This window comes from Toxorhynchites rutilus, chromosome 3, assembly GCF_029784135.1.
Source record: "Toxorhynchites rutilus septentrionalis strain SRP chromosome 3, ASM2978413v1, whole genome shotgun sequence".
In the NCBI taxonomy this organism is placed as follows: domain Eukaryota; kingdom Metazoa; phylum Arthropoda; class Insecta; order Diptera; family Culicidae; genus Toxorhynchites; species Toxorhynchites rutilus.
Window position 1 is genome coordinate 208,852,565 of NC_073746.1, and position 21,763 is coordinate 208,874,327.

Genomic DNA, 21,763 nt, shown 5'->3' on the forward strand with positions numbered 1-21,763 from the left:
GACGGATCAAGATTGGATCGACACCGTGAAGAAGCAACTGATGACGAAGTTCCACATGAAAGACCTAGGAGAGGCCAAGCGGGTTCTCGGCATGCGAATCACCAGAAGTAAGGACGCTGTTATGCTGGATCAAGAAAGGTATGTGGAGGAACTACTGGAGCAATTCAACATGACCAATTGCAACACAGTGTCGATACCCATGGACCCACATCAGCGATTGACGAAAGCAGGACCAAGAACGGAAGAACAGAAGCAACAAATGGAAAAGGTTCCGTTTCGTGAATTGGTGGGAGGATTGCAGTTTTTGGCGCACTGCACACGGCCGGATATCGCTTATGCCGTAAACGCAGTGAGCAGTTTCAACAGTGATCCTAACGAGATACACTGGGCAGCGGCAAAAAGAATTCTCCGGTACCTGAAGGGCACAAAATCCAAGAAGCTGACTTTCCACAAGCAAGCTGAACCATCGTTCGAAGGATATAGTGACGCGGATTGGGGCAACGATTTGGAAACTCGTCGTTCTGTCACAGGGTATACCTTTCAGTACGGTGGCGGATCAGTGGCGTGGAGTTGTAGGCGACAACCAACAGTGGCTTTGTCCACAACTGAAGCGGAATACATGGCTCTATCAGGTGCAACACAGGAAGCTGTTTGGTGGCGTGGTTTTCTTAACGAGATGTTTCAGATTGATGTTACTGTCCCGATCTTCTGCGATAATCAAAGCGCAATCTGCTTGGCGGAAAAGGAGATCGGTTATTCACCTCGAAGCAAACACATCGATCTAAGGCACCACTTTGTACGCGAACAACTGGAATCCAAGGCGATCTCGTTGCATCACGTAAAGTCCGAGCTCCAGAAGGCGGATGTTCTTACCAAACCCATTCCGGTAGGCCGTCATACTGAAGCAGTGAAGAATCTTGGAATTCAACAAATTCATGGTTAAGGAGGGGATGTTGATAATAGTAAGCCATGAATTAGATTTTAAATAAAATGTTCATTCTGTCTGTACAACTAGTCATAACCAGACGTGTTTTACTAACGTAGTAACCATTAGTTTTCAATGAAGTTGAAAACATCAATAGTAGATATTTTTGACTTACTTTTCTTCGTCGTACAACTTTAGCTGCGCAGCATTGATTTCCGCAGCCACCGACGCATTTCGCGTATTTAAGTGGCTGTCGGGATCTGCAGTCATTCTCCGTGTAATATTCTCGCACTTGTTCCTTCCGACAGGTGGAGGACCCTGAAATATTACAAAAATAGTTTAAACCCCATCGCTCGGCGTCGATAGTATAGGCACACAGATACTAGCTACGGGCATGCAAGGTAATCTTTTCCCTCCAACCGGGAGTACAAATAAACCTCCAACATAATTCACATTCCATGCAGACTGAAGAAGATGTTCACTGCTTTTGAAAGAAAAAAAAAACACTTTCAGCTAGTGAAAACCTTCATTCATGGGTGCCAAACTACCAATCCGTAAGAATGCATTTTCAACGAAACAAAAATTGAAACAATCTGGAATTTGCTATACCGGAAGAGGGAGCTTTGAAGGGATCCTCGTCGACGACTACCGACACTGAGCCCTCACCTTGGTCGCAGAATTTGCCCTTGGCACCATTCTTACACTTGCAGGAGTATCCACCTTTGCCGTTTGGCACACATTTACCGCCTCTCTTGCACTGATGGTTTTCGCAAGGGTCCACCTTAAAAATCAAACATATATCATTAGTCCTTTGCGAAAATACACATTGTGCTGATGCACAAAATTACCTCCTTCAATATCATGGGTGTTTCTTGCATGAAATCGTCTTCGGACTCCCCCTCATTATCGGCGTCCAGCAGGGCACAACCGGGGGTTACCTTCTGCTGGCGTGCTGCATTGAGGAAATCAACTTGTTTGTGGTTGATCCAGACCTCCTTCATGCATCCTTTGAAGCTGGTTAGATTTCTGAGGTGCCACAACTTGTACGCCTGCTGGCCAGGTTCGGTTGGCAGGCCTCCGAGGAACATTGGAGTGGTTAGTTTGAGGAAATCCTTTGTGCCTTCATTGATTATCGAGCGCGCAAGACCTCTGTCTACCCGGAGAGTAAAGTTTTTCTTCACTGCAATCAGTTCTACCAGATGGTATTTCCCATCCGCTACCATCTCGAAGCTGTACATCGTTGAAACCGGATAGTTGCCCACATCATAGCTGACGCGTATTCTGCCGTTGAACAACTCAACAGCCAAATGTTCATTGTTACCATCGTACAGAAGAACACCGTTTTGTTGGGTACTACTGAATATGATTGACACGTTTGCTTCCGGTTTGGTCCGCAATGGCTCCAACTCAACGAAAGAGTTGTTGTGGAGGAACGTCAAACTGGTAAGATATTCACAACGTTTCCCGGAGTAACCGGGGGCACATTGGCAGACATAATCGGCACTCGAAGGGTTTGGTTGGAAGCAAACGCCAAACTTGCACTCGTGATGTTGGCACGGAGAAGTCTGGGGATACAGCATTGCCACCATGGGAGTTCCCTCGCAGAATTTTCCGGTAAAGTCGGATGGACACTTACAAACATAGTCGTTGATGCCATCAACACAGGTTCCCCCATTTTGACACATGTGATTCACGCAATCGTCGATATTTTCCGAACAGTTTACTCCTCTATAACCAGGCACACACTCACAGCTATAGTAAGTCGAATGATCCACACATTTGGCTCCATTCTGACATGGATTGAAATCTGCGCCACAGAACTGAATTTTAGATTCACAATGTAATCCCGTGAAGCCAGGTTTACATGCGCAACTGTACGAATTGACCCCGTCTACGCAGGTACCATTGTTGGTGCATTTGTGATCGGTGCAGTCATCAATATTGGTCTCGCAGCGCAGCCCCGAATAACCGGTAACACACTGGCAACTGAACCGTCCCTCCTCGAGGACAGTGCATGTGCCATTATGTCTGCAGGGATTCCCATAGCAGGCGTCGATCATAAATTCACAGTGCGCCCCGTGATATCCTGGCGGGCATTGGCACTCGTATTGCCGCTCGGGAAGAGCTCTGCAGACCGCATTGTTCTTGCAGGGGAAGGTGTAGCAAGCGTCGCATTTCGACAGGATCTCGTTGCTGACCTTTCCTTTGCAGACAAATTGGCTGGCCGGCGTGGAGAGCACTATTTTGTCTTTCATCAACTCCGGTTCCGAGCAGCGGGCTATACCCGGCTCAACATAATCCCGTTTGACCCACTCCGATAGCCATTTCAGCGAACAGTCACAATACAGTGGATTACTGCCGAGGGCTCTGTAAAATAATACATTTTTAAATGAAATTTTCATGCTGATTGTTTTTATATACTCACATGTGGGTAATCGATTGTAGATCTGCGAAAGATCCGTCGGGAATCATCGAGATGTGGTTTCCGTGCAAAGATAGCACTTTCAGATTCTTCAATCCGGCAAGAGCGTATTGCTGGACGCACTGTAGGTTATTGTAGCTTATTATGAGCGTTGAGAGCCGTGACAAATTTGCAAAGGTGTGGTTGGACAGCATGCTCACTTTGTTATTGCTGAGGTCCCTGTAAATAGATCACAACATTTAGAAAAACGAGCTCATTTTCTGAGGTGAGTTGAACCTACAATCGAGTCAACGACTTCAGATGGCTTATGCGATTCATATGGATCATTGAGATTTCGTTCGACTCCAGATACAACTCTGTCGTTTCCGCGGGAATGGACTTCGGGATTTCTTTCAGTTTGTTCCGCGCACAGCGTACCACTGTACCCGTACAGGTACACGAAGGGGGACAGTATCCTTCCCCAAGGCATCCCTGGTCGGCCTCCGTCGAGCATTTGAACTCAAAGTGGGGCAGGTCTTTGACGGGAACGTCTCGAACCTTTGCTGGTGATGAGCATCGAGCCGGCGGTCCGCCGAATTGTTTCTTACGCAACCAATCCGAGAACCATCCAAGGTGGCAGTTGCATCGGAATGGGTTTGATGCAAGATTTCTGCGAAGATCCATGACAAATTATAACTTGGGCAATGCGTTTTCATCGATTGGTACTTACAGTTGCGTTAGCGAAGAGAGATAATCAAATGAGCCCGGCATAACGCAGGAAATAAGGTTGTCGTACAATGATCTTCATAGGGGAAAATTTGTTAACATTACATACATCAGAAGGATGGACAAAGCAATACTCACAATATCTTCAACTGATGCAAACCGAGGAACATCTTATTGTGTACCTCGGGGATTTTGTTCTCGTTGATGAGCAGCTCTTGGATCTTGATGGCACCCTCGAAGGCATTCTGTTCGATGTTGGAGATTTGATTACGCCTAAGGTCTAGCTTGATTAGATTCGGTAGCCGCCCGAAGAGGCCGTCCGAACGTATTCGTGTCAGTTCGTTGTCATTAAGCAGGCTGTAACATCATTATTTACGAGTTAGTAACTGTAAAAATTGTGGGAATACTACGAACAGTGAATTCATTGAAAATCTCATGGAATGGGACTCGAAAAATGAGTATTGAGGTATACCATAAATTTTCATTTTTACTACTATGAAATATTTTCGCATTGGAAACCCACAGAAGTCATACTCCTTTTCTTTTCCGCGAAGAAACATCCAGAACAAGATTGAGTATCGTTTTCAAGTTTTAACCTGTGTTGCCACATTTCAATCTGCACTAGAAGGGATAAAAATCTTTTTCATCTATATTTGTTGCGTTGTAATTTTTTTTTCATTAGCATGAAAATAAAAAAGATACTCGAGCGTTAAAATACTCAAGATTGCCTTCATCATGTCGTTGCTTAGTCGATTTATAAGCTAATAAGATGTAGAAGCAGTATTGTTATTGATACAGTGACAAAAATCGCACAAGAATATTAAAAGAGAGGCGTTGAACCATCGAAAATGTAAGCAAACTTTCAATTCTTTCCAGGCAAACGATTTTTGTCCGCTAATCTCATACGCGTACGGTATTCGTTCTCCATCCGTTGTAAACCCATTCCGAACAAAACTAACGTAACGCTTCCAATACTACATGAATGCTTGTTAGATTGTAAAATTGTTTTCCCCGTGTGAAATTTCTTACATTTGCACAAAGCAACATTAAGGTACATGACGGCTTTTACGCCGTTTCGCGTTCGCGTTTTCAGGATTCTACAATGGGAATATATAAGATCTGGATAATTAATTCTGTACCCTATAGATAAAATTACTCCGTGAGGGAATCACAGCTTCAGAAAACGAGCATGTGCAGAATTGGTGGACAAAAATTGAATGTATAAAAATTATTGACGGTATTCTTGCATTTTCGGCTCTTCGTTGTCTTGTTTGTTATGTTCTCACTATTCCTTTCTCCGATTTTTTTTTCTGAATATAATCTGAACAAAAATAAACTTCGAAATCAGCTCAGCAACGATACGATGAACGCTATTTTGGGTTTAAAAGATTTGATTAAACATCGTGGTGACAGCACGAAAATTTTAATAAATATATAATATATCTAGATTCAGAAACAAAAAACTATGTATAAGCGTCATCAAACACACGAATGACTTGCAAATGTAAATGTAGTATTAGTAGTGAATAAATGAGTATTTTTTTCATGCTAATAAATTAGTTTTTTTCCCTGCAACGAGTATTATAGCTGGTACATGCTTTTGGTACACATTTTTGGAAAAAAGTACAGATGAGCAAGATTTTTAACCCCTCTGGTACAGAATAAAATGTGGTAACACTGGTTACAGCTTCCATTTATTTCGACATGCAACTAACGGGTAGCCATCAAACCCCATTTACGTCTGTGTGATTCGCATACCGGCGGTGGAAAATACTGCCATTATTTGGTACTGCAACCCGATACCGAAGGTTCTCCCGACCAGAAGGGCAGGTGTGGTGAGTACACCATTTTATTTGCATGTACATTTGGTAGGTGACAAGTAGACTAGCGTGGATGGTGTGGTCATGTCGGGAAGGAATTTTTACATCTTACGTCTCTTACAGCCAATAATCATCCTCCTCCAGCGAGTTTCCACCTATGATTATCCAAGGCTTTCCAAAGTTCGACGAAGATTTGTCGAGACGGTTTTCCTTAAGTGATACTTTTACATTTATGGTCCATTTCACTGCGGATTACAGTCACTGGAAGGAGAATCTCATAAGCCATTCCAGTCAAGCAGCATAAGTGCGGAGAATCATGCACTAACTTGGGACGCTTTACTGAAGCACTATGATAATGAACGTTATCTTAAACGTCAATTGTTCCGAGCCCTGTATGATCTCCCGCCACACAATAAAAAGCCGTGGAGCTGCCGGCCTAGAATAGCTCTTCGGGTCTTGGTTCCTGACAGTAAATTGAATTCGACGCTAAAGGTTGACAGTCGTGCTGTCTTGCTCTTTTAGTAAGGAAGGGTGACACCTTCCTGAAACGGCGTGTGGGCTGATAGTGCGGTTGCTCCCGTACCGGTAATAACTTGGCAAGTCTTTGGGTACGTTCGATGCTCGTCTAGGCTTTACACGGTCCCCATGAAAGGCGGTGTCAACCTTTGCATGGCCTAACTGCTTGCAAAGATCACCATGGGATCGCCAATAGCGACTATGTATAACGAGCGGAGATAGCAACCCGGAGTTGAGACCCAAGAAACCATGTATACGAACGATTAAATAAACAAAATGAACAAGATAAATGACAACACAGCATTCGGAGAGGCGACACGTTCGCTAGCACACACAAAGAGCTGTAGACAACAAAGATCGACAGTGCGGACGACCACAGCGAACTCTGTAAATGACACTTCCCTAGGGCTGCAGCAAGAACCACAGGAAGAGATTGCCCCAACGCAGGTGTTCACATAGAAGTCTATTAACACCACTTCTTAAGGAAGACTGCAGCATGGGAGGTCAAGCTTGATGGAGGTCAAAAAGAGTAAACAAACTCTACAAGTATATCAAAGAACAAAAACATTAATCACACCAAGATCATGCACCAAGAGAGCATCAAATCAGCCGTTACGGCTGCTAACCGCGAACAGAAGGAGCTGATTACGCGAGCCGAAGTTGCGGAAAAGGCACTAGTCAAGGCTAAGGATAAGATAGGTTGAGGTACAGGAGACGCCGGAGGGATCAAGAAACTAAGGTAGGAGTTACTAGCACAGTGCATGCTGGGCGATATTCCGATGACGATCCGAATAGGAAGGCGTATGGTGGCACACAGACTGCGTCGATATGGCTTTCGACGGTAGCAGCCAACAAAATGGTAGAGACGTCCAAAATCAAGTCGGCTGGTCGGTGTGTCCGCTGAAGATTGTGCCTCAGGTAATCAAGCGGATGGAGAGATGCTTCAAGTGTTTGGGCTGACATCAGGCATGAAACTGCACAGGCCCCGACAGGTCTGACCTGTACAGGAAATGCGGGGAGAAAGGGCATGTTGCGAGAGACTGAGGTACAGGGTGCGCTTGACAACCTCTAACTTGATGTCCTTCAACAGCACAGTTATCCGCAGCATTGAGAAGCGTCAGTAAGTAGACGCCGTGCACATAGACTTCTCGAAGGCTTTCTATAAAGTACCTCACAATCTCGTCGTTTCAAAACTGTATCGCATTGGTCTGCCTCCGTGGATTGTTCGCTGGCTGAACTCTTACTTGTCATGTAGTTATGCCTTCGCCAAGGTTCATAATGTCAAATCTGAGATCTTCGAAATACCATCAGGTGTGACCACTTAAGCTCCTGTAAGTTGCTATACGCTGGTGATCTTAAGTTATATCGTACGATCAACTCGATGCTAGATTGTTGTGCGCTGATATTGTTCGGTTAGTAAAGTGGTGTCAGTGCGAGTAAACACAGCCAAATGCAAGGTCAGCCGTGGTTAGTCGTCGATCAGATACTCGATGGACCAGCTAACGCTTGCAAGAGCAAACAGCCAACTAAAATTCAACGAACATACAATGACTCAAACCCGTAATCGTACCCCACCATGCAGATCTCTTTTACCTTCTTTTGAAAATCGAAAACAATCTTTCGGAACATTCTGTTCAGATAAAGTCATAGTGTCTTATGAGGGTTAAAAGGCTTGCTACCTGTTTTCAGAATAATGGTTTTTATTTCTCAAAAAATGGCGAATGTATGAAAATTGACTCAGACTCATAATCGTACGCTGGTTGAAATCACAACTGGATTTCGAAGGCGTTTCCCAGTTTCCGAATTCCACAATTAGTATGATATCCCATGTTCATTGCACGTATCTTTAGCTGTCTTTAGCCTTATCTACGAGTTTTTTTGGGTGTATTCGAAAGAAATATTTATCAAATTTTTCATCAAGTGGTTTTTACAATCGTAATTTTAAAAAATTGGTTTAATGGTTTCTAAATTTCCTATACAGATAACTTCCTTAGTTATCTACTGGGATTGATGTCGGAAGATTATGGAGGAATATCAATAACTTTTGAGCAATTGTAATGTAACTATGTACGAACTTTATATGTCTTGAGCTTTGGCTCATTGTCTAACACGTTCGTCGCTGGTGTATTGGATCAGAATCCTCCATAATCTTCCGACATCAATCCCAGTATAAAACTGGAAGTTATCTGTGTAGGAAATTTAGAAAACATTAAATTTCTAAAAATAAAGATTTTAAAAACCACTTGATGAAAAAATTGATAAATATTCCTTCCAAACACACCAAAAAACTCGTAGATAAGGCTAAAAACAGCTAAAGATAGTTGCAGTTTTTTGCGAAACCCCTATAATATGACTGTGCATGTGTTGTTGTTGTTCAATCGTCTTCAAATTATAAAATATATTGCTAGATAATGATAAAGATAAAGATAAAGGTCCAATGTGAAAGGTGTCTACAAACTGAGTTCGATCATCATTTAATAATTTATCCGCAAGTTGTGCCCGCAAGAAGCTCAAAAACGTCGCGTTGGGCGACGAACATGTTGAACCCGCCAGCTTCGCAATACCACCCTATTGACATAGGACTATGTCTTCGATTTATATATAGGGGTGTCACTCTACGAAAAATGTAACGATTCATTAAGAGTTTTCAAACGCATATTACTCAAAATCGTTATTGCTAAATATGTTGTGTTATATACCATTAGACTGAAATTTATCCAGAATTTTTTTTGCTTAAATCATGAACAGTGAATATAGTAAAAAAGTTAACGATTGATGATTAAAATGGGTATGTTTTCTTTCGATTGCACTAGCCACTCGCTTTCCTCCCCGGCGCAACGAGCTATCTTGTTTGCCTAAATTCGGGCGTTAACTCACAATGTGAGTTAATGCGTATAATGAATTATTCTCCATTTACCGGTAATAGGCATTTATCAGTTATTGTATTGTATGTTGCCCAATTAATTCGTGCTCAATTCACGTTTTTATCGTGTAGATCTTGCTACTAACAATTTATGTAATTGTGGTCCAGGATACCATAATATCGAACATGTTGTTTGGTTATGTAAAGAATGCAATTAATGAATTCAATTGGCTGCTGATTTAGAAGATCGAAAGAATATACTCACGCATATCAGATTATGATAGCTTGAATTGTCGCGATCCTAATATTATGCTCCCCATATTTGTCTTCCTAAGAAACCCGCTTCATTTTCTCGAAGGCACATGCCCATTCTCCTTCCCTTTTCCTATACATAACAGAACTTAACACCCAATAAGTTTTCCCAAGAGAACACTCATGGCCATAGAATACTCAATATACATCACCGGGCTAGACAGTTACTACAACTGTCAACAACGGGAAAACAATGTTCCGGACAACCTGGCGACGAAGGAGAAAATGCTATTTCTGTTTATAATGTATTTCTGTATTTAGTCATAGATTTATTTGATTTAGGGTTATACTTATGTGGACCTTGACTATTTAGACTTGTGTTTAAAAATGATTCATGATGTCTTCTTCCGCATGACTGAAAAAGGGTAGTAATGGCTTTCTGTGCACATTTTTGAACATAATGTGGTTCCGGATTCTACCACGTTATTTCATTTAACCCGTTAAAGGATACAAGTTAATACAGGAAACTGTTTTTTTCAGGGCTTCTATTTGATGTATCGAAAGAGAAAAAATACAGATTTTGAACAATGAAAAAACTCAATTCAAATGCATTTACTACACACAATCACAGTCCTATGTCATGATCACGTCCGTGCCCCTAGGCTCAGACCCATCAATTTTTATGGATTCAAAGACACCGTACTGCCTATGGCTACAATAGCCTGCTCGACAGATACCGCAGATTTTCAATGACGTGTGTGGATATTTTGATTTTGACGTCAACAGAGTAGTTTTTAAGAATAGTATTAAGTGCCCGTAACCAATATGTGTGACTTTGTGTCAAGAATGTCGATAAATAAATAATTTTTTTTCACACGTTGAATTTGTTCTGAAGCAAATAAGCATCCGAACTACCCCCAATAAACAATGAGAATCGCTTCTGAGTACTCACAGTTCAGTGGTATAAAGTGGAATATCCCTCGGAATTTCCTTCAATCCACGGGCCGAGCAGTCGACCGTTGTCCTGTCGCAGTGACAGGCAGCTGGGCACTCCTGATCCATCCGACATTCGCCGGCATATTTTACTTTGCTGTAATCCTCCGTACCTACGGACACAAACAAACAGAAATAAGCGATTCATTCCAAATCCTCGCTGCTCAACACGGGACAGAGATTGGCGGCAAAGTGCTCCAGATTGACTCACATTTGAATTTCTCGTCCTTTAACGCCTCGATTCGGCGTCGCTGCATGCGTTTCGGCGAATCACAACGGGCTCCACTCGTCTCGATGGGATTCTGATGCAAATAGTCGCCGAGCCACCGTAGATTACAATCGCAAATGAAGGGATTACGTGCCAAGTGTCTGTCAAGAGGTGAAGCGGAGAGGCGGTAAGTGGTAGTCACAGATGGAGGGATAATAAAACGGGAAGAAAATGCAAAAAAACTCCGGCTAGACTTTAAACAGGCCTAAACATTGTTTTTTTGTACATAAACCGATTAACTTAAAGCTAAGAATATTGACTTACAAAGTTTGAATGCTCTTGAGGGAGTCGAACGTGCCGTTGGCTAGTGTTTGTATATTGTTATCATACAGCGACAACAGGCTGAGATTTTGCAGATCCTTGAAAGCGTCTTTTCGCACGCACGTTATTTCGTTGGCGTTCAGCAGTAGCAGCTGCAAGGATGTTAATCCCTTGAAAACACTCGCTGGCAAATCCTTGATTTTATTGCCATAGAGGACACTGCCGGAGAAGGGTGATAAAATTATTTATGATAATGAAGTGAGCTTTGTAGTAGGGAACTTACAGCGAAGTGAGCGATTTTAGGCCACTGAAAGCATCGTACGCAACCCGGGAAATGTTGTTATTGGACAGATCTATCCGCTTCAACCGTCGGTGGCTCGCGAACGCTTTCGGGGGGATTTCGGTGATGTAATTTTGCTCTAACCGCCTGGAAAAATATTTTCATTATCATCTCTCACTCTATACGATTCTCAGTGCGGTCCGCCAGCGAGCAGATGCTCTTCTGATTATACTTACAGTTCAGTAGTGTCCTCCGGAAGCGTAACGGGGACGCTGGTCAAACTTTTTTCCCGACAATCCACAATACCATCGGCACAACGGCACGGATGCGGACAAAGACTCCTTTCACCGCATTCCATTGGAGCGTTTTCCGTTAGGCCTGTGAAATAGAATTCTATTAGAATCCTTGTTCAGCTTCCACCCAGAAAAGCCTGCAATATGTATATTAGGGTGGCAATGGATGTATGGAAAAAAATCATCATCGAATTTTAAAAATCGATCATGTACATTTTGTTTAGTGGTCCAAAAATGGCCTGTGCAAAATTTCAGCTCAATCGGACATGATTTAGGGGTTCCTCAAAGTACTCAAAGTTTTGATTTTTTTGGTCACTCAGGCTAAGTCCAAAAAATTTTTTTACGAGATGACACCACACCTCAACGTTTCATGCATTTTAAGTCATTTGGCATAAAAAAAATCGATTTTACAAATTTCCTCTACTCCTCCCTTGGAAAATTTTCGTGGATGAAAAAATTAAAACTTTGAGCGCTTTGAAGCAAATCATGTCCGATTGAGCTGAAACCTTGCACAGGTCAATTTTTTGGGCTGAACAAAATGTACATGGTCGCTTTTTAAAATTTGACATGACCATTTTCGCGGCCACCCTAATGCAAAAATTGCAGCATTTTTTAATTTAATGAGTAAGTTTCACTGAATTACGTGAGAGTGTACAAGCGCTTCATAAAGTGATCCTGCACACTTGTAATGAAAATTTTCGCCTATCCATGGAAAAGATAATGTCCTGAAACGAATTGGGAGATAAAACTTGAAGGTGGCAAAAACGAAGGCAGCTGATCCGAAAAGTTGTGGTGGCTCTTCTCGAACCGAACCCGAAGTTCTAGAGACGCGGGAAAAATAGCGATCCATCGATCGACACAGCAATTCTTGAACACAGTAACCTTCGCTCCGGATCTGACATTCTGTATTTTTATTTATTCTTAGTTTGACTTCCAATAATTCAATACTACTGCAAGTAATTCTACAAATGGTGGAGCTGGTAGAGCCAACTTCTGCTACTAACAACACCTAACAAACGCTGGAGTCCTCGAAACCAACATCAGGCAATTTTCGTTTGACGCTGGAAACGGGACACCCTTCGACAAGTGGTACAGCCTTACAAACCTCTGTTCAAATCGGATGCTTGACGATCTTTAAATCGGGCTCTAATCATGTCTTTGAAAACTATCAAGGCCTTTCCATTCTATGTTGCATGGCAAAAGTATTTGGGGATTAGTTCATAATTTTCTGTAGGTGCCGCAAGTCACCTACGGATATCTGAGTATCAACATGGCTTCGTCGGTATACGATCGACAACGACGAATCTTATGACGTTCACTAGCTGTCAACGGATATTCAGGTTTTTTTCCATCACATCTGGGTGTCGCAAGGAATCGTTCTTGGACCTCTTATCTTGGTTCTGTTTATAAACGATATGTGCTTCCGACTGAATGCTGGGAAGCTTCTCGACGCTAACAAACTTAAATGCCCTCGGATTTGTCCGTCGGAGCACCAATAACTTCAGAGATGTTTATGCCATCAAAACGAAATATTATTCTTTAGTACGTAGCTTTTTGGGTGTGATTACCGCTCACACACAAATCATTCGGATGGAGAGAATGCATCGTAGCCACATCCGATATACTCTCCGATAACTGTCTTGGAGAGATCCAAACCCCCTTCCTGACTACTCAAACCACATCAGATTGATTGTGTCGCTGGCTTCTAGGCATATCGACCTACAAAAATTTTTTGTGTTTGATCTGTTTAGTGGAAATCATGATTGTTTATCGTTATTGTATAATGTATCATTTTGTCTACCACTTCGACAACTACATTCTGTCAAATATATACCAGAACGTTGGACTTTTAAAGAAAATGTTTTATTTATCATCTAAATTTATATTATCGCCTTCAAAAAAAGGCCCCTTTTGAAGAAATACACTTTTTCCTGCGAACAATACAGTAATGGAAACACTTTTCATAGCTGTATTCAGAAATTGTCTTCAGTTCACGCAGCGAATTCGTTTTTATGTCTTCAATTCTGTTAAACGGGTCCACGAAACGGTAATGTGTCTCATTGCCATTTTTCCCATGTCTTGTCGTCCAATAATTATGCGTCGAATGAACAAGGAATCAGAATTTGATCGTTCAAGCATATTTTCAGCCACTCCATTGCGATGAAAATTTTGACGAAAATTGTCCTCTTTCGGCACTAGTCGTGCGGCGACTTTTCTCATTTCCAAAACTAGATATTCACGAGCTAGCTTTCTCAAACTTAAATGACGATTTCCGAGCACCAGCGCTTTCATTTTGACGATGTTTCTATCAGTTGAAGAAGCTGATGGTCGCCCTTGACGTGGTGAATCGTTCATACCTACGTACATCACCGAATGTATTCTGCAATATTTTCAACGTTTCGGTACATGACATTTTGTTTGCGACACAAAATTTAACACAATACATTTTACCAATAGAATTATCCATATCAAAATTGGCCGAGCATAAAAAAGTTTACTTGTTCTTAATGACGCTGTAAACCAACTAAATGACAGATCGCACTCAAAATTGACATTAAGACCACTGAGAACTTGAGTTTGTGTAGACTGTACACCTTGTAGTTGCTCTCCGCGATTGAACTGAACCAGCGAAATTGCACAAAGAACACATTGAAATACGCTTGGGAGTAGCAAAGCATTCTCATTGTGCAAGTTTAGGTGAATCGAGCTATAAATAGTCATTACGGACGACGGTCAGCTCCTCACAGTCACCAGTGGAAGGAAAGAAATGTTAGTAGAATATTCGCAGCCAATCGCGACGGCGGAGAGTTATTTTGGAAAACCTGAGATAGTGATATCATCCTTGACAGGAAAGAAACTTTCTATTGTGTGACAGCGTCAAATGCATAAATGAAATCACCTGTTTTTAAGAGCGTTAAGATGTGTGTGCCTTCCAAAAATATTGCTTTGTCATATTTTTTTTTTCCCAAAATATATTTTTTATTAAGGCACATGTGGCGTTACCCTGACGGGGCCGGGAGTCCAATATTTTGACAGTTTTTGTCTTACAACTATGTTAGTAATATGTAACCGATTACTCGCGGTTGGCTCGAGGTTAGTATTACAAGTGTTCTCATAATTGGTATGTTGCAGTCTTCGATGCTCTATACGTGTGCCCGACACGGGCTACTTCCTATTGGGATGCAGCTGACCATTAATCAGCAACGCTCCCTAGTCTGTACCCCATATCTAGCGTGGTGCGTCTTTCTCGACTCGAGGAATCCAGGATAGAATGGTCACTAGCCGGCGCAATCATCAGTTCGTGTAGAGTTGTCATGAGCGGTACAACCTTTGGCTCTTGTTGAATGATCAGTGGACTGCACAACCTTTGGCCCGTGTATCTGTAAAGAGTGTGTGTATGTATTGCCGCGACTAAGTAAAAGTTTCTAGATCGGATAGGAGGGATATGAAACGGGGACACAACGAAGGAAACATCATTAAACGTTGACATCGGCGTTTCTGAGGAACAGTTATAGATGAAGCAGAAGATCAGGATCTCGGCTACCTAAGATATCCCGGATATCTCTTGTTGAATGATCAGTGGACTGCACAACCTTTGGCCCGTGTATCTGTAAAGAGTGTGTGTATGTATTGCCGCGACTAAGTAAAAGTTTCTAGATCGGATAGGAGGGATATGAAACGGGGACACAACGAAGGAAACATCATTAAACGTTGACATCGGCGTTTCTGAGGAACAGGTATAGATGAAGCAGAAGATCAGGATCCCGGCTACCTAAGATATCCCGGACGGGGATATCCGATTGTCTGCCTTTTGCTCTCAGTGCTCTAGAGAGCTGAGAGCGAGCAGCATGGAACCGGATACACGACCAGACAACATGCTCGATGTCGTGGTAGCCATCGCCACAATCACAAAGATTGTTTGCTGCGAGCCCAATGCGATAGAGATGCGCGTTTAGGTTGTAGTGATTGGACATAAGCCGAGATATCACGCGAATGAAATCACGACCTACATTCAATCCCTTGAACCATGCACTCGTCGAGACCTTAGGGATAATCGTGTGTAACCAACGACCGAACTCATCTTCACTCCACATGCGCTGCCAACTAACGAGTGTGTCCTGACGAGGAATGTGAAAAAATTCATTATAGGCAATTTGCCTTTCAAAAAGTGTGCCTTCTGAAGCGCCCACCTTAGCTAGCGAGTCTGCTTTCTCATTCCCCGGAATCGAGCAATGAGAGGGAACCCATGCTAAGGTAATCTTGAATAATTTTTCGACCAAAACACTCAATAGATGTCTTATTCTTGTTAGGAAATAAGATGAGCGTTTATCAACTTTCATTGAGCGGATTGCCTCTATTGAGCTGAGACTGTCTGAAAAAATAAAATAATGGTCGATGGGCAGTGTTTCAATGATCCCTAGAGCATAGTATATCGCACCCATTTCTGCGACATACACGGAACAAGGATCTTTGAGTTTGAAAGAGGCACTGGAATTTTCATTGAAGATGCCGAAGCCAGTGGACCCGTTTATGTATGAACCGTCAGTAAAGAACATTTTATCAGATCCAACTTTCCCATATTTTTCCGAAAATATCGACGGAATAACATTGGAGCGTAGGTGATCTGGTATTCCATGGATTTTTTGTCGCATGGACAGATCAAAAATGACAGAGGAATTGCAAAAGTATGGGAAGCAAACTTGGTTGGAGATGCCTGGTGAAGGGTGCACGTCGTGGGTAAGGTACTCATGGTACTCATAAAGACATAAAACTTGACTGAGGAGTCAGTTGTAGTAGATTTTCGAAGTTATCAATCACCAATGGATTCATGATCTTGCAACGGATGAGAAATCTGTAGGATAATTCTGTGAACCGAAGAGTAAGCGTGTGTCGAATGCAAACACCCCATGGCTATACGCAAGCAACGATATTGTATCCTCTCCAGCTTGAGAATATGAATCCTGGCAGCTGATCGGAAGCAAAAACTGCCATATTCTAACACTGACAATATCGTTGTTTTGTACAACTGAATGAGGTCTCCTGGATGGGCACCCCACCATGTTCCGGTTATTGTTTGGAGAAAATTGATTCTTTGCTGGCATTTCTGTTTCAAATACGCAATGTGTCTCCCCCAGGTACATTTAGAATCAAAATATACACCCAGGTATTTGAAAAACATAGAGTGTTGGATCGTTTTGCCGGATAGGTAAAGCTGGAATTGGGCGGGTTCATGCTTCCTAGAAAAAACGACCATTTCAGTTTTCTCCGTAGAGAATTCGATACCCAGATTGAGGGCCCACGTGAACAGATTGTTCATGGTATCTTGCAACGACTTTTGCAGAGCGACGGGATTAGTACCCGTGATGGAAATAACTCCATCGTCTGCAAGTTGTCTCAGCGTGCAGTCTCTAGTTAGACAATCATCCATATCATTGACGTAAAAACTGTACAAGAGGGGGCTGTATATTCTTGTTGTTTCCCGGTCATTGTGTTTCGTGCTTTGTCATATATATTATACACAAATTCGCCTCTCGCTTGAGTAAATGCTGTACCAGTATGGTGAATAGCATTTTTGATAATACTTAATTTAAATTAAATTTACTTAATTACTTAATAATACTTAATTTAAATTTAAAGTATTCCCAGTCAAGGAATTGGACGACCTTGCGGACAGATTAGTGGACACATTCAAGAATAGCCTTCGGAAAATCTGAGCGGTAGTAGAAGAACTGAAAGAAGCATCTTCCAGCAAGTATACCGAAGTATATGTGAAACTGAAACTGAAATGACATATAATTCATTCAAATAATAATAAACAGGGCAGTTTAAATCGTCAAGTGAAAGCGTTTGCTTTTAAATTCAAAGGAAACGACAGCAGAATGGAAAAAGGAAATTGAAGAATCGATGTTTCAGTATGCCTAGTGGATACACACAATTGAAATTGAAATTTACTGAAGAGAAAGGAAGAAGTAAAAAAGTAATTTTCATCTTTTAGTTTCGAAATTGTCGAGCCCTGTTGAATACACACTATCGAAATCGAAATTGACTGGAGTGAAAAGAAGAAGTAAACAAATCATTTTCACCTTTTAGTTTCGAAATTGTCAAGCCCTGGCCACCATAAAGGCCAACATTGGCGAACCGACGAGGCGTTGACATGCAAGACTGCATGTTGCGTTGGCCGTATGACATACATTATTACACTTTGATTGAATTCTCTCCGTGGAAATCTTTCAAATCCATAAGTGAAATAAAAACGCACCTAGATGATTATTTTGCAAATGAGCTTCAAGAATTTTGGAAAGAGGGCATAATTAGATTTCCTGAGAGATGAAAAAAGGTTATAGAATAGAACGGTTAACTAATTTCATCGAATTGTATATTAACTATTACTCTGTTAAGTAATTAACAAGATTTGCTATCTTTTTTAGATTTTGTTTACTTCCTTACATGACTTCTTTGAAGTGTGCAAATATGAGATGAATAAAATAAAAGCACACTCCCAAAAAAATTATATGAAAATCACTCAAACCCTTTGAGTAACCCCCTCGTTTCTACATGTTATGACAGCTAGGGCTGTGTGTTATTATTTACAACCTTTCAGTGATTCAATTGACGTGATATAAACAAAGTTTTGTTTACGTCGGCATATAAGTCAAGTCGATTGTTGTTGTCTACGCAAAGATTTTTCAACAAAATCAAAATGGATGGAAAGACAATCAGCATGCAAGTATGAAATCTTGTTATTCAGGACCATTTGCAGCAGATTTCGCAGCGAAATATTGCAGAGAAGTTCGGAATATGCCGGGGAGCAGTCCGTGAAATTGTGCACAAGCACAAAGCTTACGGTTCGCTTGCTGACAGATCCAGAAGAGACCGGTCGGAAGACCGAAAGCCGGACGGATCAACGAATCATCCGGGAAGTGAAGAAATCTCCAAAAGTATCAGTCAAAGTAATTCAGGAAAACCTCTCGTTAGCAGTACGTCGTACGTCGCAAACTAGCTGAGCATGGACTCAAAATCAGATTCACAAAAAAGTCCGTTCATTTGCAAGAAAATAAACTGAAACGGTTGGAATTGGTCAGGACACATGTTTACAAACCCAAAGACTTTTGGAAAAAAAAGTACTTTGGACTGACGAATCGAAATTTGAGCTTTTCAACCAGAAGGGGCGCGAAAGAGTATGGCGGAAGGATGAAGGAGGACTGCAGGAACGTCATTTGCAGGCTACAGTCAAGGACGGAGGAAGCAATGTAGTGGTGTGGGGATGCTTTTACTGGGCTGGTGTTGGAAATCTGGTGCGAATTCACGGAATCATGACAGCAAATGTTTACATTGACGGCGGAATCGCTTCGAAAAACTGGTCTACGAATTAGCTTCGTTTTCCAACGGGATAACGACCCGAAGCATACTGCTACACCCAAACTAGCTTTGGCAGGAAACATTTCATCTTTGGCAGAAATGATGCCATTTAGTGTGCTGGAGAGTCAAATACGCAAATAATGAGCTGTTTTAAAAGCTTAAAAATGGTTTGTATGTATGCGTGCAGACATTTCTTTCTGTTTTCTTTTCTCTTTTCATTTGGGATTGTGCCAAAAAAAAGTCCATACGACATCAATGGGGATTGAACCAAGGCCGGCTGGAATGCAAAGCTATTTTACATGATCACGCTATCCACATGGCTAATGATGCTTCAGCAGTTGTTCAGCAAATACGTGATAATATTGCTCCTGATTAGAAAATTAAGTTGGAAAGTGTTTTCTGAGAGTAAAAAAGGAGCGCATGAAGGAGAACAATATCTATCTCGGCCTGGGCCGTGTATGTGGCAAAGTATGCGGAAAGCATTCTTGTCAACAAAGTGGTGAGAGATGGTGTCACCAATAAGGACACTTATTTCACGGCTCTCCAGAAGGCGTGGAACAAAATCGTCCCTCAGCACCTCGATACTTGGTCGATAGTATGTCCAAACTTCTTTAATATTGAAGCTTCAAGAGGCCACACTAGATATTAATGCTTTTCATTTTTTGCTTTTATTGTGTGATTTGTTGTTTCTCGAACTCGGGCTTTTATACTTGTTTTCTATTCTTATTTCTCGAAAACCGTTATCTAATGCTGCTTTTAATACAATATTGATTGCTAAAAATACCGCACAGCTCTGTCATAACATGAAGAAACGAGGAGTTATTCAAAGGTTTTGAGTGATTTTAATATTATTTTTCGGGGGTGGGCTTTTGAATTTTTGATAAAAAAAGTCCAGAAATTGAGAAAAGTTTCTGAATATCCAAGGTGGGCCTCTTTCATGCCTATCACTGTCTTAAACAACAAAAATCGTGTATTCATTTCGCATTCAAAGGGAAGGAAACTTATGGGACACCTTAATACCATACTCTCCAACATTATTGATTCATGATGTCATTTCAGACGCATTATTTGTAACCTGTAAGTTGTGTAGTATGTAGTACTATATTTTCACACATGCAACCACAAACTATTCCACGAGTAAATTATTCTGCTCTTATAATGGAACTCATTAATTCCTTCGGTACACATCATGTTGTAAAATGGAGAGAAGCCATTGAGATGAGAATGTTTCGTGCACAGAGGCGCGTTATTTCCCCAGTAATTTGATTTTATTGATCGAATAGAACGTGACGAACGAAATGAGTGAAATATAAAATGTCTGGCCTGGTGGCGGAACGGCAAAAAGTGAACGAGTGGTGGCTGCGGCGGAAAATGCAGGCCGATAGGTGGAGTCCTGGATGTAGGTGAAAAATAAATTAACATTTGCATATTCATGAGTGTCACGTACATATCGGGATGGAAAATTATTGCTTACTCTCTCCTTCACTCGTTTTCCGTTCGTAGAGGTCATGTAGGAATCGGAAAAAAACGTATGAGAAGCTCTGGATTACGCGTTAGTCATGCAGATTGAGTGGAACATGTGAACACACACAAACATGAGTGTGATGAAAAACCCTTTCCGACACATTTTTAAATGATAAAATTTGTTTGATTGACATGTTTCCTGAGCTGGTATCAATATCTGAACACAAATGCAAAAATCAAAGTTCCGGTAAGCTACTCACCTGAACATTTGAACTCTTGGTCGTGCAAATCGGCCACATTTTGACCTTTCAGCTGGCTCGGCGAATGACATCGCGTATACGGCGCCAGGCGGGGGGAGTTTTTCAGAAATCGCGCCAGCCACGAAAGGTGACAATCGCACGCGAACGGATTCTCCGAAAGGCGCAGGGCCCGAAGACGGGGCATTCCAGTGAACATGTCTCGCGGCAGCGTTGTGATGTTGTTGTTGTTGAGTGTTCTGTGAATGAAAACACAAAAAAAAAACGGAAAAGGAATTTGCGTCATCCTCAATGGTGATAAAATGTGGCGAGATTTTTGACTTACAGAATTTCCAACTCTGCCAGGCCTTTGACTGCATGTTCATCCAGACAAGTGATTTGATTATTGTCCAGCTGTAGACTCCTCAGCGAGGTGGCGCCTTTGAAGGCACGTTTCGGAATCGCCGTGAGAGCATTATGTGACAGATCTCTGCAAACGATGGAAGGGGAAGTTTAGTTTACAATTTTTTTTCAATAATGTTTAAATGAAATTTCTTCAAATAGGCTACTCCATGTTTTGCGAGGGTTCCAACAATAACCATGAAATTATTTTTTCTTCATTACGAACGACTAACTTATCGCGATCCAAAAAAGAACGGACTCGATTATATACAGTCTCTGATTTCATTTCACTGTTTATAATCGAATCAAAAAACATTTTTCATTGGTTTTTCATACATATATTGTTCGTTTTTTGAATATAAAAGAAGAATTTAATTGATTCATCCCCTTAAAGTCTTATATCAGTTTTTTTTGTTTCGGGTTTACCGTAAACTGACTTTACATTAGCAAGTACGCTATGTAAGACGATTAAGTTGCCTCCGTTTAAAGGTGAGAAAATTTAGTACGGGATATAGTTGTGAGACATTTGAATTAGTGGGTTTAAATAACATATTGGAAGTGAAAAACTTGAAAGATAGATGCTTTGAATGTGTTATCATTAATTTTAACCCAAAAATTCATAATAAACTTGATTGTTTTTACAAACCAAATCAAAGCTTTTAAATCGCTCTGCAATTTGTTCTTTGACACCCAACTTCTATTTT

The 21,763-nt window shown here is 41.4% G+C and overlaps 1 protein-coding gene across 7 annotated transcripts in view; it reads right to left on the bottom strand.

Annotated features, from left to right (window-relative positions):
• The window catches only part of LOC129780016 (protein slit), a 382,554-nt gene that overhangs the window by 7,364 nt on the left and 353,427 nt on the right, over positions 1-21,763 (bottom strand). For 5 of the 7 annotated variants that reach the window (XM_055787862.1, XM_055787860.1, XM_055787856.1 and 2 more), the window contains 14 exons: positions 21,004-21,147; positions 20,682-20,917; positions 11,542-11,683; positions 11,309-11,452; positions 11,029-11,244; positions 10,708-10,865; positions 10,456-10,609; positions 4,191-4,409; positions 4,057-4,128; positions 3,628-3,996; positions 3,351-3,566; positions 1,774-3,292; positions 1,535-1,706; positions 1,101-1,243 (listed from right to left, as the gene is read on the bottom strand). In XM_055787862.1, coding sequence (XP_055643837.1) covers positions 1,101-1,243; positions 1,535-1,706; positions 1,774-3,292; positions 3,351-3,566; positions 3,628-3,996; positions 4,057-4,128; positions 4,191-4,409; positions 10,456-10,609; positions 10,708-10,865; positions 11,029-11,244; positions 11,309-11,452; positions 11,542-11,683; positions 20,682-20,917; positions 21,004-21,147 — 3,904 coding nt within the window. The remainder of the gene's footprint in view (positions 1-1,100; positions 1,244-1,534; positions 1,707-1,773; positions 3,293-3,350; positions 3,567-3,627; positions 3,997-4,056; positions 4,129-4,190; positions 4,410-10,455; positions 10,610-10,707; positions 10,866-11,028; positions 11,245-11,308; positions 11,453-11,541; positions 11,684-20,681; positions 20,918-21,003; positions 21,148-21,763) is intronic. The other 2 variants (XM_055787861.1, XM_055787859.1) reach the window with 1 other exon arrangement.